The sequence below is a fragment of the Macrobrachium nipponense genome, chromosome 27 (genome assembly GCF_015104395.2).
Source record: "Macrobrachium nipponense isolate FS-2020 chromosome 27, ASM1510439v2, whole genome shotgun sequence".
In the NCBI taxonomy this organism is placed as follows: Eukaryota; Metazoa; Arthropoda; class Malacostraca; order Decapoda; family Palaemonidae; genus Macrobrachium; species Macrobrachium nipponense.
The window spans coordinates 21,838,620-21,858,332 of NC_087216.1; the positions used below are offsets into that span (position 1 = coordinate 21,838,620).

Genomic DNA, 19,713 nt, shown 5'->3' on the forward strand with positions numbered 1-19,713 from the left:
ACCACGGTCCAAAGTGAGCGAGACGAGAATCCCGATATGTTACCACGATAATCGGGAACCTCGCCTATGCTCGAATTCTGGAATTTTCTAGCATTAGGAAGAAGACTGCTGCTGAAAGAAGACTATCTCACAGTAGGCGACCAACCTGGAATAGAGAAGAACGGACGGAATATCCAGTTTGGCTGGAACTATCGTCTTAGTATTCTGTTCACCATTGAAGCTTTCCTTCGAGGAAGACTTCTCCTTCACTCTCTTTAATAGAGAACGAAGGTGGTCGATCTCCAATCCTTATTTTGTTTTCTTGAAGGAAAGAATTTAGGATGGAGATCGTTGTTCAGAATCCTACAAATATACTACGTATATTAACCTCGCGACATGATTCTGCTAAGCAGTTGAATGGTCCGAGGGGTAGGCGCATATCCCTGGTTATTCTACGGATTGCGACTTAGACGAAAAGTATTCTAATTGAACTGCAACCCGGGTTGCCTGCAACCTCCCAGGAGTTTCCAGTTTCAATTTTATCTACTTATGGTGTGTCACAAACAACACCATTTAAGCTTTTATATTTACCGAAATTCGTTTCGCTTAAACAAATATAATTGCTCGAGCATATCTTTTTATGCTCGGTCTGGTTCTAGCCGAACGCATTCCTTCGTGGAAAGGATTAACTTGGCAACTCAGGATGACGAGTCGCGACAGCTACTGCGTATTGAATTGCCGAGGCATTTCAGTATCAGCTGCCGCTTTGAGATAGACGGTTGTTTATGTCTTTCTCACCTGCTTTGATTGAATAACAACCGTATCTCTGCCCAACAATCACGGACTTAAGTCTCTGATTAACGGGGATTCTCGCATACATGAATGACCATCTACTGCTGAGAAACGCTAGTATTCATCGTCTTCGTATTGCGAGAATTTTAAACAGAGATATCTATTCGACTCTCATCTTTCTGTTTACCGCACGGTAACAGAATTCTGTAATAGTCTCTTGCTGCATCGTATCCCGATAATGCGAATGATTTTTGCGGAATCTGAGTTTGTCCTCAAAAATATCTTGTATTCGGAGGTGTACAATTGTTCATTGTTCACCCCGGATTAGCAGATGTATTGAAAGACATCGCCTACTCCCACACCTGCCAGCTCTACTTCCAAACGTTCAGCCCATGAGAAGCAGTTTCTTCAAGCGGCTCTCCCCTGTGTTTCATTACTGAAGAACGCCCCGCTTTCATTGCACAACGGACAGCAATGAAATGGCGGTTAGCGTTTTCAGTCATTTGTAAGCACAGGTTTAGAATCTTGAGATTCCTTCTCTCGATTCAGCTGGAAGACGTAGGTTGCATTCATTGCCTACCTTCGTCTTCAACGTCACATAGTGTTGTTTCTCCTTAAGCTGAGATTCAACGTCTATTGAGATTTTCTTGCCATCAGGGACCTCGGTCTTTTGAAGGCAATTGACTTTCGCCTTTTGAGCTTATGCATTAAGAGAATCATCGCCGCGCCGTCCGGCATCGGTGACTAACAAATATTTTATTTGTTTTGTCTCTCAGCATAACTCTTTAAAGGGCGAAGGTCACGTGACTTACCCGGATGCTTGGACAACTTGCCTCTACTGATTCCGAACCAGTCAGTCGGCAGCTGTCAGAGCGCCCGAGTCAGTTACGAACTATGCTATGGACTTAGTTCGGTTGTTCCAGAGCAATCATTACTTCGTCTTAATAGCTTGTCAGTATGAGTACTGTACATAACCAAAGTCGAGAAGAGGGATAGGTCATACGGACTATTCCCTTCTTTTCGTCTTAGGTAACTGCATGACTTCTCTTGAGAAGTCAAGCACAAAGGGATGGGGATTTGTGACGCTCGATTTCGTACCGATCTTCGTAGCGAAGACTCAGAACCCTTCGGTAACTGACGATTGGTTCGAGTCCTTCACAATACCCTCCCTAATGGACGTCACCGCCTCCGATACGAAGGCTATGCTGCTCTGTCCTGTGAAGGTGCGACGGAGCTGTCTGAAGAAACTCGACACCCAGGATGAGTGTGGACGCCTCTTCATCATTCTCTCGCGTTCTGCAAGAACTTTCTCCGTGGCGCAGGTAATGAAGGCAGGCGCCTGGTCCAACCGGACCGCATGCACCTCCCTTCTACCTTCAGGATATTGCCCACAGTTCCTTGGATCTTTTTCCTTGGGAACCGTGGTGGTTGCTCAACACGTTGTGTAGTTAACCCAGACCCTCGCAGGCTGAACAGCATCGAGTCCTGGTGTGACCGTAAGAATGGATGAGGAATGAGAGTGTGACTGGCTCCTCTTCCATCTTTTTTCTTCCCTCTACCTTTGGGTAGAGGGACACGGTCGTCACCCTGCTGGGTAAGGACGAGATGCAGGTGAGCTACTCAATAGAGCACCATCCTATCCCTTTCAGTAGGGATAGGAGTAAATATCCACCACTTCCTCCAACAAGGGGGAGGAAGTGGATGCCAAATTGAGACAAACCCATCATTTTATGATTGTCTCTTGCAAACAGGAACAAGTTCTTGCTTGCTGGTACGAAGAGATACGCTTGCCTCTCTCTTAGTACTTGGCCCAGAGGTCTGACCATTGATCCTGCGGTGCACACCCCGATCAATCGGACAGAGGTTTGGATCCCTCCCTTGCTCTTACGACCAGGGAGGCACTCCAGGGTTGGACGAACACCAGTCTGTTCACCAAAAAGACTCAGATTCCTCCCACCAAGAAGTGAGTCTTCCTATTGTTAAAGACCGAGGGTTTGTATTACGTATCGGAACAAATGACAATTTGTCGAAAATTGCATTTTTCCTAACTATACAAACCTGAGGTCCTTTACATATAGTCCCACCTCATGCCACCCCTCACTCTGCAACTTTTTGCATGGGCCTAAAGCAAAAGTGATTCTTCACCTCTCGGGCGCGCGGGCGCGCGCACGATCGGACAAGCAGTTAACTACCGTTCTCCCCTTGTTCGAAGCTTACGACCGTCCCAGCTGCCGCTAGTTACCTTCCTATTGTTAAAGGACCTCAGGTTTGTATAGTTAGGAAAAATGCAATTTTCGACAAATTGTCATATTTGTATGTTTATGGTTGTAGGGTCGGCTGCCGAGTACAGTCGTCCCTTCCTTTAGCCTTTGGTATATGGGAGTTTGTTGTTAGGCTAACTTAGGTGGTGGTTTTTGCCTCGTTGCCCTCGGAAGTATGGTCATGGTCTAGTCACATTGTGGTCCCGTCCCCGTTGACAGATCATCTAGAGCGCACCAACTACATAGGTCACTACCTTGTTGGTAACTCTAGTGAAGCAGAAGCAGGCTTGGGTGACAGTAATCACGAAGTCAGCTATGCTAACAGGTAAGGAACCAAGATGTCAATCATATACATTTATATGTTTTCTAAAATCCTTTTTTCTGTCTCTCCCACCGCCAAAGGTGGGATTCAGCTATATATATATCTGACAGGTAAGTTTCATGAACAAAATGATATTGTTAAGATACAATAAAGTTTGTTCATACTTACCTGGCAGATATATATAATTTTAGTACCCACCCACCTCCCCTCAGGAGACAGTGGAGATAGAAATCTGATAGAAAATGGGAATGGTTCCTGATACCCGCCTCCCAGCGGCGGGAATGGGTACTAACCACCCTAACTCCCACTACGTGTGTCGTAAGTTTTAGAAATTCTGTCGGACTTCAGAGAATACAGCTATATATATATCTGCCAGGTAAGTATGAACAAACTTTATTGTATCTTAACAATATCATTTTTACGTTGCATGGAACCAGTGGTTATTCAGCAACAGGACCAACAGCTGTACATGACTTCCGAACCACGTCGAGAGTGAACTTCTTTCACCAGAAATACACATCTCCCACTCCTCAATGGAATGGCTGAGAAACGCACAGGATGGTGAAAACTCCCACACGTAAACAATGCTACCACTGGGTGCAATTGTACAATACAATACAGTCATTTCCTTTAAAAAAAACCTTTTGAATGGATTTTCCTCACCTATCCTGTCAAAAAACCTTCAAACTCCTCTATCTCATCCTCTATGAAGAGTTCTTCTGCTGAAGGAAGGCTTTGTGAACCACTTGAGGTTTCGGGGATTGACGAATTATGCATGTCTTCACTCCCGTTGAGCAGAAGCCTTCAGAATACACTTCGCAGATCTGAATAATACTTATGGCGATGACGATGATACCGATCATTCAGAATACACTTCACAGATCTGAAAATACGTATGACGATGGTGATAATACTGCTCAATCATACACACAGTGCTATATATGATGTCACAAATGCATGCGGCAGAGCCTTCCATCTTAGCTAATAGCTGAACAGGAAATCTTTCACAAGCATTACCCTTTGGAGGAATAATAATTTTTTTCCTCCAAGCATTCCCCTCACCCCTTGTCTCAGACACCAGCACACACACACACACACACACACACACACACCTAAAATACTTGAAAAGACAGATTTGATAAGTTTTGCAGTGCATGGTTTGCAGGCTTTGAATGGCTTCGCAGATACAGAAAATCTATTTTTGAGAACTAGCAACCGCTTAAAAGGGGAATCGCACAATTAACACACATAATTCGGGACCGAACTGTACTAGTATTATTGTTCTAGCCCACTTGAGGGCTACTGATAATATTCTCATAGTTGCTAGTACTTTAATTTTTATCTGTAAAATATTATACTATTATCACTGCCATGTTATTATGGTAGTAGGTTTCCCCATAATCTTACATTTGACATCTTCTGTTATTGAAATCTATTTTGGAGGCTGTTGTCATTGTGGACAAGGCTAAATGAGCTGGAAGCATATGATAGCTTTATTTTATGTATACAGTCTGTTTTTTTTACATATAAATTTTAGTTGTAAAGGATTGTAAATCACTTAACAATTTGTAAAAAAAAAAACGTTGGTGGTTTGCTAAATGCCTTATTGTCTTGAACATTTGAAACTAAAAAATATTTGTTCTTGTGGCCACTTTTGTACCTAATGCTGTCACTGGTGTTTCTTGTTTTGGCCATACATGCAGTTGCACTAAGGGTTTACAGATGGAGGACTTGAGCAAAGATGAGTCTTGTTTCCTGATTGGCAAATCTATTCTACTATGTTTTGATGACTGTATCCACTTATGTGGTTCTCTTAAACGATAGGTGGTCTGACTTCTCTTAGAGCATGAGGATTTTAAGGTGTGAACAAATATGACTGAAGGGAGCCATATAAGTCATCTGTGTTTGATATTACCACAACTTCTCCACAGATGAGTAACAGTGCAGTATTATACTGATTCTCCATAGATGAGTAACAGTACAGTCTTATACTAATTTGATATCACTGATGACAGGTGAAAAGGAATAGAATACTATGCACCTCCATGAGGTATAATGAAAAAAGAAAATTCCTGTTTCCTGACAGCTTATTTGCACCAACACCACAATCTCCATCCTGAAAGAATATTCTGAGCAAACTCATTCACACAGGTGACTGTAGAAAAGCACTGACCTTTCTGAATGGCTGTTTGAAGGTCATCACTTGTAAGTCGAACTCTGAAATAATTTCTGACAAGAGTGGAAGGGTATTGTTTCCAGAGAGGGGCGTTTGTGACTGAATCTGACAACTCGTACTAGCAATATATTTTCGTTTTACCTTGGGCTTCACAAATCAAAGTCCAACATCCCCCCTCCCCCACCATCTTGAGTTGAAAAATCATCTGCTGAAACTTAGTACAGTAGTCAACTTGGTGAGTGTAGGATAAAAATTCCTGAAGAAGTGCATGATCTCTGATGTTAAGATCTTAAAAAAGGTGGCAGCTGATGGTTATCAGCTATAGAATTAGAGGTCATGTTGCCTTTGAACTTCAATCCCTGGGTGTTATTGAGAACCAGGTATTAATCCTAAATGGTAGTTTTGCTGGGAGGTTTGATCAATGAAGTGAGAGAAATAGATGAATGGCCTACCTAAGTCCCAGTTTAAAAGCAAACTAACTACAGGGGGTCCTCGAGTTACGATGTTGATCCGTTCTTACGATGCGTCGTAACACGATTTTCAGCGTAAGTCGGAACATTGAAAAATACCACATGATTTAATGTAAATACCTATCAATAACAACGAGAGAACAATTCCTTACCTTTATTAGTTTGATTGGCTTGCACACTGGAGAGGAAGCTGCGGTGCTGGAGAGACTGGGGGAGGTTAGTGAAGAGAAAAAGAACCTCCAGAAGTTGCTGGAGATGCTGAGGCAGGTGATTCAATTATTAGAACCACTACGCTGCTTAGTTATCACTGTCGCTTTCATAGGAGCAGATCCTTTCACATGTTCAACGATGCGCTCTTTATCTTTGATAATGGTAGCAACGGTCGAACGGCTAAGGCCAAGCGAGCGGCCAATGTTTGTTGGCGTTTCTCCCTTCTCAGATCGCTTTATAATGTCCACTTTAATTTCCATGGTGATGGCCTTTCTTTTCTTCGATGCACTACCATCAGAAGAGTCCGCCTTGCGCTTGGGAGCCATAACAAAGAGCAAAAAGTTACAAAAACGATACAACACGAGGGAGAGAGAGGCAGTGTAAACAACCAAAATGGCGTATGGGCGAGGAATGAGCGTAGCGAAGCGACGCCGTCCTCTCCCCCACAAAGCGTATTCTTCCGCCGTGCGCCCGGAACTAGTTCGCGTTTGTTTACGTTGCTTACGACGCTAAACCGCGTAAGACGGAACGACGCAAAATATTATTTTTTATATTTTTATGGGGGCGCGTTCGTAACCACGAAACATCGTAAGTCGAGACCAGCGTAACCCGAGGACTTACTGTACTCTTATTTTAGAGTCAGACACAGCGAGCATTACACTTGTTTTAGTCACACAGTGAGGATATGTTTAAAAAATCCTTTGTACAGAAAACCAGGGATGAGGAGGTGGTGATGCTCTAGACAAGTTACCTTGAGTGTCCTTTTCCATGGACAGAAGACACGACCGTCATTACCAAATACATAGCAAGCAGGAAGCAAGTGAGTGCATCTGACTATGGAAGCTTGTAGAGTAAATGGGATTTTTGTTGGAACAGGCTTTCAATGTTTCAGCCTGATCATGATGAAATCTAGTTACCTTTGTTGACAAAAAGGGTCATTTTAGCAATCTACAGAATCTAGAATATCATTGAGGGATTAGGGAAAAAGCAAGAAGAATGTAATTTGAAACACCCTCAAAAATAATTAGGATTGTTTGCAAAATATTTACAGTCAGTATGCAAAATATTTACAGTCAAATATTAGATACTACTATTTAAACAATAAAATCACAAACTGTCCTTGTTTATCCTCCCTCAGGTTAAAGCTCCCTTGAGAGGAACACGCGATATTGGTTTGGATATTTGGTTGGCCATGACTATCATCACTCAGAAGGCTGTATTAGTGAGATGAGTAACAAGGTTTTTGGAGAGGAGCAGCAGCCTCAGACGAAGGAAAAGTTACCTTCGTGTCTTGCATGTCAGAATGCTTTTAAAGAAAGTTTGCTACCATCAGGCAACTCCCAAATAGAAAACAAGTCAGTTTCATGTCTTGAGTGTGGGAGGAAACCCAAGTGTAAAATTAGCCTTGTTAATGCAGAATATCCTGATTCTGTCAAACCTTATGCATGTGATACCTGTGGGAAGGCATTCAAACGAAAGGATAATTTAATTGTTCATTTCCGGGTTCATACTGGAGAGAAAGATTATGTTTGCAGCATATGTGGGAAGAAGTTTGCTCATAAGAATACACTGAAAGGTCACCATAAAGTCCACACTGGAGAGAAAAATTTTTCATGTGAAATATGTGACAGAAAATTTGCTTTTAAAAGCCAAGTGAAGACCCACATCACCACCCACGAAGCTAAAAGATTATCTTGTGATGAATGTGGACGTTATTTTTCTCGTAGAGTCAATCTCTTGTCACATAAGCGAACCCATGAGAAAGGACTATCCGCAGCAGGTTTAGTGTGTAATATATGCTGTAAGGAGTTCTCCAAGTGGGCTTGCCTGAGAAACCATACCAAGACTCACATTGGCGAAAAGTCATATATGTGCGAATACTGTGGTAAGAAGTTTCTCGTTAAGAATCAGCTCACTGTTCACACTACTATTCACACTGGTGAAAGGAAGTTCGAGTGTGGGGACTGTGGCAAAAGGTTTTCAAAAAAGAGCCACTTGTGTGTTCATGCCAGAACTCACACGGGTGAGAGGAATTTTGTCTGTGGGGAGTGTGGGAAAAGATTTAGCATTAAAAGTCACCTGAACAATCACATACGGATCCATACTAAAGATAAGAATCTTGTTTGTGAAATTTGTGGGAAGAAATTTACTGAGAAAAGTGCTCTGGCTTTACATCATAAAAATCATAAGCACATGAATGAGGGGAAGAAAGAGGGTGGTAGCAGGATAAAGGTTTGCAAGTTAGAAATTAAAGATTGTTACATTTGTCAGGAAAAGTTCAGTGATGAAACCTTATTGCTGAAACATTTATGTCATCATGAACAGACCAATATTTTGTCTTCCCAGACGTTAAAGGAATTAAATTCAAAGATGTCTACAAGAGACATAAATTCTGTAGTTCAAGAAATTCAGAATGCCATCAGTAATATACTCCCTCTTAATTCGGAAGCTCATAGTAGCTGTGTCTTGAAAACAGAAAATCCTCAAACACTGCAAAAGATTGTAGATAAAAATGCATTTACTACAAGTGATACCAATTTTAAAGAACATTTAAACAATGATAATGAACAAAGTTCATTATCATTTGGTTCAAGAAATTCTGTCAAGTTGGAGGAAGAAGTTACTGATTTTTATGTGGAATAGTTCATTAGTTCCTGGTAAATATTTTAGATTTTTTCTCATTTTCAAACTTGTACCTTAATGCTTTCTTATTTTATACTTTTTGTTTTCCCTACCAACTTAAACTGTTGGTTATGCTCTAATCTGACCGAGAAATATTATTCCCTTAAGAGCCTGGAATTAGTCACTGTCACTGTTAGGGGTGGGAGATGTAAGTGCTATATTTTAAAACATACAAGATAAGACTTACCCAGTTGGGTAGTTTTTGATGGCATCATGATCATTATCTGCTTAAGTATAGCAAGTATTGTAATGGAGATCTACATAATTCATGTTGTGTGATGGACTGGGGTAATTGTTTTTAAGGAGATTACATGTGAATGATACTCAATTTGCAGGATACTGTGAGTGGTTGCTGACTTTTGTGTTATTGTATTAAGGTTCATAATTAAGCAGGTAATGCAAGTAGTATCTTAATAAGTAAGAAAATAATCTTCTTTCCCATTGAGCAGGAAAAAGTTAGTGTACAGTTGAACTAGTACAAACATCTTGTTTTCATCTTCACGTACACTAAGTCAATGAAGAAATGTACTAGCTCCTTTATTCCTTAATTGTTTAAAAATGAAGCAAAAACATTCGGATAACATGACACAGTTTTTTTATTTAGTGTGAAGTCAGTTTTATATATGGGTATGCAATGAAGAATGGGAAATGTTTAAGCAACATTTCTATTATTCCCACTTTGGAAAACTCCACTCACCAGTTTTCTGGTGATAGACAGAGGTACATCCATAAATAAGTAGGAAAATCATAAACATCCAACTGTTCCAGACTGTTCATCTTTAATTGTGTTCCTACAGAAGAATCATTTAAGAGCTCCATAATATTTTGGTGAGGGAAGTGATCTGTGTCCAAAGTAGGTATCAGACCAGAATTATATTTACATGGTCACAGCAGTTAAGTTCGGCTATCTATACTTGTACCTTTTAAACATGAGAAATCTGCTCGTGGTATTAATCACAATGTTGAATTTTACGCCAGGAATGTCTGTCAGGTATACATTGCCAAATTCTCAAGTGAACTGGCAGTAGCAGGTAATCAGCTAGTAGCTATGAGCAGTAACAAATAATAGTGAGTCAAGACATGGCATATTATAATAGGATATAGTAGTAGCAAAGGATCCATTACATGTCTTAGCAAGGGAATGGCAGAGAACGCAGGTATATGTACTGATAATTACTTTAAAGATGCAAAGATATTTGTAATAATAATTTATATATTCACGCCTAATAATCACAGATGCAGACATCTTGCATTAGCAAATGTGGTGAGACCAAGAATGTTTAGTAGCAAGTAGAAAAATCCTGAATATGATGATGAATGTCAGTGAGGGCTTGTCACGGGTCTGTCAGTCCTGTATGTAGTACCATGTATGTTCTCTTAACAAATCTGATAATGCAGGATTCTACTGGATTGGTTTTCACATGTTAAGTAATTTTAATTTTTGATGTCTACCTAGATCTTAGAATACAGTTCTCCTCAGTTTGGCAATTGGTTTTTCATCTTCAGCATTGTTTATTGAAATTGGTGGAATAATCGGTGTAAGATGAAAGGTTTCAAAAATATATAATGAAATCACAAGCTTGTTTATCTTTCCTCAGGTTAAAGCTCACATGGGAGGAAGTCTTGGTTATGATTAGAAAGTTTGGTTGGCCTTGACTGTCGTCACTTAGAAAAAGAGATGAGTGCTAAAGAGTGTAGCGAAGAGCAGAAGCCTGAGGTAAAGGAAAAAGCGCTTTCCACCTGTCGGAAATCTCGTAGACGTGGGAGGAAACCCTCACGTAAAATTAGTCCTGTTAAATCAGAATGTCATGATGGTGAAAAACCTTTTGCATGTGATACCTGTGGCAAGGCATTCAGACAGAAGGGAAATTTAGTTGTTCATTTTCGAATTCACACTGGAGAGAAAAATTATGCTTGCGGTGTTTGTGGGAGAAAGTTTGCCTATAAAAGTGCTGTGAAAATTCATAATAGGATCCACACTGGGGAAAAAAATTTTACTTGTGGAATATGTGAAAGGAAATTTGCCCATAAATGGAATCTCACTGCCCATATTAGAACCCACGAACCTAAAGAAAGAAACTTACCTTGTAGTGTATGTGGGGAGGTGTTTCTCATTCGAGCCGATCGAAAGAGCCATATGAGAACTCACTATAAACTCGCAGCAGATGGAAGTTTCTTATGTAACGTATGCAATAAAAAATTTAAAACCAGAGGGGGTCTTAGAAACCATGTTGGCATTCATATTGGAGAAAAACAGTTTGTGTGTGAATATTGTGGTAAGAAATTTCGTCTTAAAAACCATCTCCTCACTCACACAACTCTTCATACTGGTGAAAGAAGATTTTCATGCGAGGAGTGTGGCAAGCGCTTTTCACAGAAAAGTCACTTGCGTGTTCATGCAAGAACCCACACGGGTGAGAAAAATTTTGTTTGCGGTGAGTGTGGCAAAAGATTCAATATAAAAAGCCACTTGAACTATCACATAAGGTTACACACTGGAGAAAAAAATTACATGTGTGAAGTATGTGGAAAGCGGTTTTATCAGAAGAGTGCTTTAACTTGGCACAATAAACATCACACGCACAAGCCCGAGGATGAAAAGAAAGTGAGAGAGCAGAAGGAGAAGGCCTCTAAAGCCAAGGATAATGAGTGTGACATTTGTCAAGAAAAGTTTCCAAGCGCAGTGTCACTGAATGCCCATCGTGAAATACATAATGAAAAGACTAACAGTATCACATTAAAGGAGTTTAAATCTAAAATGTCAGTTGAAGACCTAAGTTCTGTAGTTGAAGAAATTCAAACTGTCATCAGCAACTTTGAAGGTGATTGTACCAGTGTTGTGAAGCCTGAACCTGTTTTTGAAGAAGTCCAGGATATACTATATTAAAGCTTATCTACTACTGATAAAAACTTTAAAAACTATTGGTGTTGATTGCAAGTTAAATTTCACTTGGGTCAAGTAATTCCATAAAGTTGGAGGAAAATATCTCTAGTTTTTGTGAACTAACATACATTCATCCAAGGTAAATGGCAATTTGTTTGAGATGCTATTATTCTTGATATTTACTTGTAACCTCTATTCATTAATTAATATATTTGGATTTTGTTAATGGTTGTGTGAGGCATAGTAATTCCATGAGACTGGGATTTTTCAGAACTTTCAATATGCCTTGCTTATGGATGAGAAGACATATTTTGCCACATGTTTATTAATATTCGAGGAACGTGCAGTGAATTACTCCTACTTGACATTTGGCATAGAGATGGACATCACTTTAATACTCTTTTGTATGTATGTATGTAGCTAGCTATATATATATATATATATAATATATATATATATATATATATATATATCTATATATATATATATATATATATATATATATATGTATGTATGTATTGTATGTATGTATGTATGTATGTATGTTGTATGTATATGTATATACTAATATATTATATATACTATATATATATATATATATATATATATATATATATATATATATATATATATATATATATATATATATATATGTTAGCAATGTAAATAGTTTTGTTTTTCAGTGATTTGGATCTTTGAATTTCATTATTGTCAAATCTTGGTTTGTAGACAAAGGAGTTGTACAGTGCTATGATTTCTCCCTTATTTTTTACTTATTATAGCCTCTGCCAGTGAAATGGGATGGATGTTAGGCCTCAATTTCTTTGTCATTTTCTTTTTCTGTTAATTTATTAAAGGCTTTCAGTAAAATTTTATTTAAAGGGGTGCCTTGGGTTGGGCACAATCTATTAAATTGTAAAGCAGATCTGTTTATGAAAGTGAGCAATTTTTTTTATATTTGTGATGTAATGTAGATAAATATATGCTTATTTGATTTACCATTGTTTTTCAAAACCTTAAATATCTGCTACCTAGTACAGTTGTAATTTGTACAAGCTTTTGGTGGGATAAAGCCTGGGACGTTTGTCATAGTGGCTTTGATTCAAGTGTAAGTTCTCTTCAGTGCTGTCTCGGTATGTTAGGTCCTTTATTTTGAGATTAACATTGAGTTAGTACAGTAGTACAGCTGGTATTTTTGTGCGTAGTTTATGTATGAATAATGACCCTCATGTGAGCAGGGTGAACAAACATTGGAATAATATTATTGCTAGGTAGTCGCACACATCTTAGAATTTCCACATGAAAGAAAGAGACAACAACATCTGATTAGGATGTAAGTTGGAGGGGAGTATGTGGAAGAGTATCTTATTTTGAGTTCATATGATGGCATCTGCTTTGAAACCTTTAAAATTCTCCTCTCCTGTGTGTAGCGTTGTAGTTTACTTTAAAAAGTGATTTTAATCATTTAGTGCTCTGAAATATCATTGGTTTTGTCTTCTGAGTTCTTTTCAGTCAGTACAAAAAATGCATTACATATGTACAAAAAATGCATTACATATTTACATTACTGGGTGGTATTTATAGTGGGGGATTCTGGGTTGCATCCTGCCTCCTTAGGAGTCCATCACTTTTCTTACTATGTGCGCCGTTTCTAGGATCACACTCTTCTGCATGAGTCCTGGAGCTACTTCAGCCTCTAGTTTTTCCAGATTCCTTTTCAGGGATCTTATTATTATTATTATTATTATTATTATTATTATTATTATTATTATTTGAATATACGTATTACATTTTCTCTTGTTTTGGTATCTGTTATGTTCAGTTGTTGATGAAACTGTTGGTATAATATAGATTCCTAATGTCTAAAATAAGTGCCATCTTTTTTTCTGATAATGTTATGTTCCAAAGCACTGATTTTCAAAGATTTTAAAGCTGACAGAATTTGAGCTTTAGTTCAATATGGAAATGCATCTAGCTCTCAAAATACTGTTCACACTATGTTGTTTGGCATTTGCTGTGTTCACATTCTAGTGGTTGTAAAATTGGTGGTGTAATATTAAAGATCAAAGTTTGCAAAAGTACATTAAAATCACAAGTTTGTTTGTCCTTCCTCAGGTTTTGATTAGGAAAGTTGACTGTTATGACTTAGCCAGTGAGATGAATGCTGAAGCATGCAGAGAAGAGGAGGAGGAGGAGCCTCAAGCAAAGAGACAGTTGCTTCCTACAAGTCAAAAATCTTGCAGGGATAGGAGGAAACCCTCAAGTAAAATTAGTCCTGTTAAACCAGAATATCAAGTTAAAGAAAAACCTTACGTATGTGATACCTGTGGCAAAACGTTCGTACAGAAAATGAGTTTAGTTACTCATTTTTTAATTCATACTGGGGAGAAAAATTATGTTTGTGATATTTGTGGGAATAAATTTCGTACTAAAAGTGCATTGACTAGTCATAATAAAATACACACTGGAGAGAAAAAGTTTATTTGTGGAATATGTGGATGGAAATTTGCTCATAAATCCAATCTCACCTCCCATATCAAAAGCCATGAACCAAATGGGAAAAAATATCCCTGTAGGATATGTGGGGAAGTGTTTCTCAGTTTAACTGATAGCAGGAACCATTCGCGAACCCACCCTAATAGTAAACGCAAATCTTATAGAAAAGTCTCAACAGATAGAAAATTCATATGTAATATATGCAATAAAGCATTTAAAGAGAAAGCAGGTCTTAAAGACCATATTGGAATTCATACTGAAGATAAAAAGTTTGTGTGTGAATATTGTGGTAAGACATTTCGCCTCAAAAACCATCTCCGCACTCACACAACAATTCATACTGGCGAAAGAAGATATAAGTGTGAAGAGTGTGGAAAACGCTTTTCACAGAAAAGCCACTTGCGTGTTCATGCAAGAACTCACACGGGTGAAAAGAATTATGTTTGTGGGGAGTGTGGCAAAGGGTTTAATATAAAAAGTCATTTGAACTATCACATCAGAATACACACTGGAGAAAAGAATTACATTTGTGAAGTATGTGGAAAGCGGTTTTATCAGAAGAGTGCCTTAACTTGGCACAAGAAACATGTAGCGCACAAGCCCATGGACGACAAGAAAGTGAGAGAGCGGGAGGAGAAGGCCTCTAAAGCAAAAGATAATGAGAGTGACATTCGCCAAGAAAAGTTTACAAGTGATGTATTACTGAATGCCCATTGTGAGGGGCATGATGAAAAGACTATCAGTTTCACATCCATCACATCTAAGGCGTTGAATTCAGAAATTAAAGTTGAAGACCTAAAGTCTGTAGTAGAGGAAATTAAAACTGTTATCAGTAACATTGAAGGTGATTGCATTAGTGTTGTGAAGACTGATGGTGATGTTGAAGTCCAGGATAATAAGTTTTAAAAAAACTCTTTGTTGATGTTGAATAAAAGTTTATATTCAGCAGTGCCAATTAATTCCATAGAGCTGGAGGAAAATGAACTGAAATTTTTATGAACTAGCATGCATTCATTCAGGTAAAAATGTGACATTTTTGAGATGTTACTGATATAGGTATTCTATAACCTGTATGTTTTGATATTTCAATTTTGTTATGGTTATATAGTGCAGTACAGTACATACAGTGTACTTTGATTGAAAATATTAATTCCATGAAGAGATCTATTATTTTTCAGAACTTTCAATGTGCCTTGTTTATGGCTGACAAGAAATAGGTAATAATTTTTGAGAAACATCTAATAGTAGATTATGCTTAGTTGGCATATGACATAGAAACGGAACTCACTGATGTATTTACGCATATATTAGGAATGTACGTAAAGTATTTATTTATCAGCAGTGAATGGGAACTTTTTTTACTACAGCCAAATCTAGGCATTAGACAAAGTAGTTGTAAAGTACTGTAATTCCTTCTGTTATTTTTGTTAATGCCTTAGCCAATAAAATTGGATGGAAGCTTTCAGTAATATTTCAGGGAAAGGGGAGCCTCTGACAATTTATTAGATTGTAATGCAGTTCTGTAGTATATATATATATATATGAGAGCAGATCCATCTTCTTTTATGATGTGTTCCTGGTAAATATATGTTTATTTGATTTAGCCTTGTTTTTCAAAACCTTAAAGATATGCTTCCAGATAATAATTTTTACAAGATTTTGTTCAGGTATACGGTACGTAGTCTGGGGAAATTTGTGATGTTGGATCAAGTACTAGTGCTCTTGAGGGCCATCTAGGTATGTTGATCTTTTTATTTGGAGGTTGTGTATAATTTTTGCATGATTAATACTCTGCTTGTACGAGGCCGAGCAGGTACTATGTAGTATTGTTAATTGAAAGGTAGCCTCAACATCTTAGTTTCCCCATGGTATAAAATTGTTTTTCAAAGATTTTGAAAATAACAGATGGGTTTAATCTTGAAGTCTACCTAGGTCTTAAAATACAGTTCACATGTTCTTGTTTGGCATCTGCTGTGTCACATTCTGTTGTTAGTATAACTAGTGGTGTAATGTTAATGAAAGTTTGCGAAAGAACATTGAAATCACAAGCTTGTTTATCCTTCCTCAGGTTAAAGCTCGCATGGAAAGAAGTCTTGGTTGGGATTAGGAAAATTGGTTGGCAGTAAACTGTTGTGACTCAGAAAGTGAGTGAGATGAATGCTAAAGCGCACAGAGACGAAGAGGAACCTCAGGCCAAGGGAAAATCATTTTCTACCAGTCAAAAATCTTGCAAGGATGGAAGGAAACCCTCGAGTAAAATTAGTCCTGTTAAACCAAAATATCATGTTAATGAAAAATCTTACACATGCAATACCTGTGGCAAGGAATTTAAGCGCAAGGATAATTTAACAGTTCATTTTCGAGTTCATACTGGAGAGAAAAATTATGTTTGCAGTGTTTGTGGGAAAAAGTTTGCTTATAAAAGTGCACTGAAAGATCATCATAGAATACACACTGGAGAAAAGAATTATGTTTGTGGAATATGTGAAAAGAAATTTGCTCATAAATGCAATCTCATTTCCCATATTAAAACCCATGAAGCAAAATTTCCTTGTGAAATATGTGGGAAAGAGTATCGATATAAGATTACTCTTGGGCGCCACGTGAAAGATCACGATAAAATTGAAACTATTAAGATTAATGAAAATTTAATATGTAATAAAAGTAATATAAAATTTGCCAAGAAAGATTACCTTAGGAGACAGGCCAGCATTCATGCAGCAGAAAGACGATTTGTATGTGAATACTGCGGTAAGAAATTTCGCTACAGGAGTAATCTCTCTGTTCATGCAACTCTTCATACTGGTGAAAGAAGATTTTCGTGTGAGGAGTGTGGCAAGCGCTTTTCACAGAAAAGCCACTTGCGAGTTCATGCAAGAACCCACACGGGCGAGAAGAATTATATTTGTGGGGAGTGTGGCAAAGGGTTTAATATAAAAAGTCACTTGAACTATCACATACGGATACACACTGGAGAAATGAATTACGCTTGTGAGGTATGTGGAAAGCGGTTTTATCAGAAGAGTGGTTTGACATGGCATAACAAACATCACACTCACAAGCCGGAGGATGAAAAGAAAGTGAGAGAGCAGAAGGAGAAGGCCTCTAAAGCCAAGGATAATGAGTGTGACATTTATCAAGAAAAGTTCCCAAGTGGGGTCATACTGAATACCCATCGTGAGAGCCATGATGAAAAGACAAACAGTTCCACACCCATCACATTGAAGGAGTTTAATTCAGAAATGTTAGCTAAATACCCAAGTTATGTTGTTGAGGAAATTCATACTGTCATCAGTGACATTGAAGGTGTGAAGACTGAAGATGATCTTGATGTAGTGTAGGTTATAGTACATATATTAAAACTTATCTACCCGTGATACAAGTTTTGAAAATTGTACTATTAGTTCATGTTGAAAACAAGTTAATATTCAGTGAGGTAAAGCAATTCCATAAAGTTGAAGGAAAATTATCTTTAATTTTTGTGAACTAGCATGCATTCGGTCAAGGTAAAAATGTGACAATTTTGAGATGTTGATATAATATCTTGTAAATTGTATTTTATAATATTTTAATTTTATTTTTATATAGTACAATACAGTGGAACCTCAACTTATGAGTTTAATTCGTTCCGTGGTCAAGCTCGTAACTTAATATGCTCGCTCGTTAAATCAATTTTCCCCATAAGAAATAATGGAAACGGCCGTAATCCGTTCCAACCCTCAAAATGGCACCTCATATTTTTAATTTTTTTTTTTATTTCATAAGGAAAAGTGCTTTTTACATAATAAATATTACATAAAAACAAAATAGAAAGAAAATATGAAGACTTAATAAGGTTGTTCCGTTACTCGCATGCCTTGCTCATGCTTCTCGACGATTTCAAGCCTTATTTTGAGGGACATCATCCTCCTCTTCTTGGTACTCGTACTACCACTTGCTTTCTTTGGTGCCATGGTTACAACAAAGTTAGAAGTTGGGATTTCACAGAATATCACAAACAAATGCAAAAAAAACCGTGCGCGCAACGAATCTTGGTGTTTACTCTATCACGTGTAGACAGCGAGAGAGAGAGAGAGAGGCTCGGAGATGGGATGCTGTGACTCATACCCTCTGAGCTGCACGCACCTCGAAAATATACACTTAGAGCTGCATGCGCCTCGAAATCTTATTTTTAAATTCTGCTCGCGTGCTGAAGCAAAAAATCGTCCGAGCGACTGCTCATATCTCGGAAAACTCGCACGTTAGTTCGCTCGTAGGTTGAGGTTCCACTGTACTTCATTGAGAAATATTAATTCCATGGAGATATTGTTATTTTTCAGAACTTAAAAATACGTATACTGTATGCCTTTTTTATGGCTGACAGAACTTAGGCAGCTATGTACATGTAAATTTTTGAGAAATATGTTCAATAGTTAATTGTGCCTTAGTTGATTTTTCATATTGTAAGAGAAATCACTTACATACATTTTGTATATGTATTAGGAATGTAAATAGAGTACGTATTTGTTTTTCAGTGATGATTGGGAACTTTGAATTTGATTATTGCCAAATGCAGGCTTTTATACAAAGAAGTTGTATTGTGCTATGATTCCCTCTCCCCTATTAATTGTTAAGGCCATAGCTAATAAAATTGGATAAAAGTTAAGCTTCCATTTATTTCTTGTTTTACAGTTTGTGTTTTTTGTTTTCTGTCTGCTTGGACCCAGGCATAATTTGTTAGATTGTAATGCAGATCTATAAATGTATCCTTTTCTTATATAATGTAATCCAGATGAATATATGTTTACGTATTTAACTCAGCATTGTTTTTCCAACCCTTAAATATATTCTACCTGGTAATGATAATTTTTACAAGATTTTGGTAACAGTTGACGTGACAGTGGCTTTAGCTGAAGTGAGAGTGCTCATGAGGCCAACTACTTATTAAAGTATTTTTATTTTGAGGAATAACAGTGCATTGTCATAGAGTTGGTTTTGTTTACAATTTTTGCTTGAATAATGCTCTGCTTGTACCTGGGTTGAGCTGGAATTCTAGTTATGTTACTTGATAGGTAGGTTCAACCATCTTACAGTTGCTTAACTTGTTAAGTAATGTTATTAGGCACTGGATTGGATCCAGTATCTTATAGGAAATCTACCACAAAAAGTATAAGTATAGATAGGTATGGGATATGTAAGGGGTACATGCACTTATTGGGATATCTGATAAAAGCTTTCAGGACTAGTGGAAGATGCTCTGACACTGAACCCTCATCTTAAGTGCAGTATGAAGTGGACTCTTGTCCTTGTTGCTCACCAGAACTGTTAGCATTCTCTCCCAGACTCTGTTATTCACACACTGTTAAACTGTGTCTATTCCTGCCTGTTTTAGCCAGGTTGCAGCATGTGAAGTTTATTACTGTAAATAGTTCCATCTGTTTTGCTGACTGTTAGGTTCCAAT

At 37.9% G+C, this 19,713-nt stretch overlaps 2 protein-coding genes across 5 annotated transcripts; one reads left to right on the top strand and one right to left on the bottom strand.

Annotated features, from left to right (window-relative positions):
• The first annotated feature begins 4,539 nt into the window (after positions 1-4,539).
• Positions 4,540-19,067, top strand: LOC135200896 (zinc finger protein OZF-like). 4 transcript variants are annotated; one of them, XM_064229643.1, is made up of 4 exons: positions 11,794-11,915; positions 13,892-16,009; positions 16,341-18,642; positions 18,685-19,067. In XM_064229643.1, the coding sequence occupies exon 3, from the start codon at positions 16,426-16,428 to the stop codon at positions 17,611-17,613; it is 1,188 nt and encodes a 395-aa protein (XP_064085713.1). In that variant the 5' UTR covers positions 11,794-11,915; positions 13,892-16,009; positions 16,341-16,425; the 3' UTR covers positions 17,614-18,642; positions 18,685-19,067. The 4 variants fall into 4 exon arrangements, with proteins under 4 accessions (XP_064085710.1, XP_064085711.1, XP_064085713.1 ...); XM_064229644.1 differs by having other exon boundaries at positions 11,796-11,915; positions 13,892-15,291; XM_064229640.1 differs by lacking the exons at positions 11,794-11,915; positions 16,341-18,642; positions 18,685-19,067 and adding an exon at positions 4,540-8,867 and having other exon boundaries at positions 13,892-15,875.
• On the bottom strand, positions 11,381-16,005 carry LOC135200624 (uncharacterized). Its single transcript, XM_064229236.1, has 4 exons — positions 15,987-16,005; positions 14,696-14,838; positions 11,725-11,744; positions 11,381-11,444 (listed from the first exon to the last, which is right to left on the bottom strand). Exons 1-4 carry the CDS (start codon positions 16,003-16,005, stop codon positions 11,381-11,383), a joined length of 246 nt encoding a protein of 81 aa, XP_064085306.1.
• Positions 19,068-19,713: the final 646 nt, after the last annotated feature.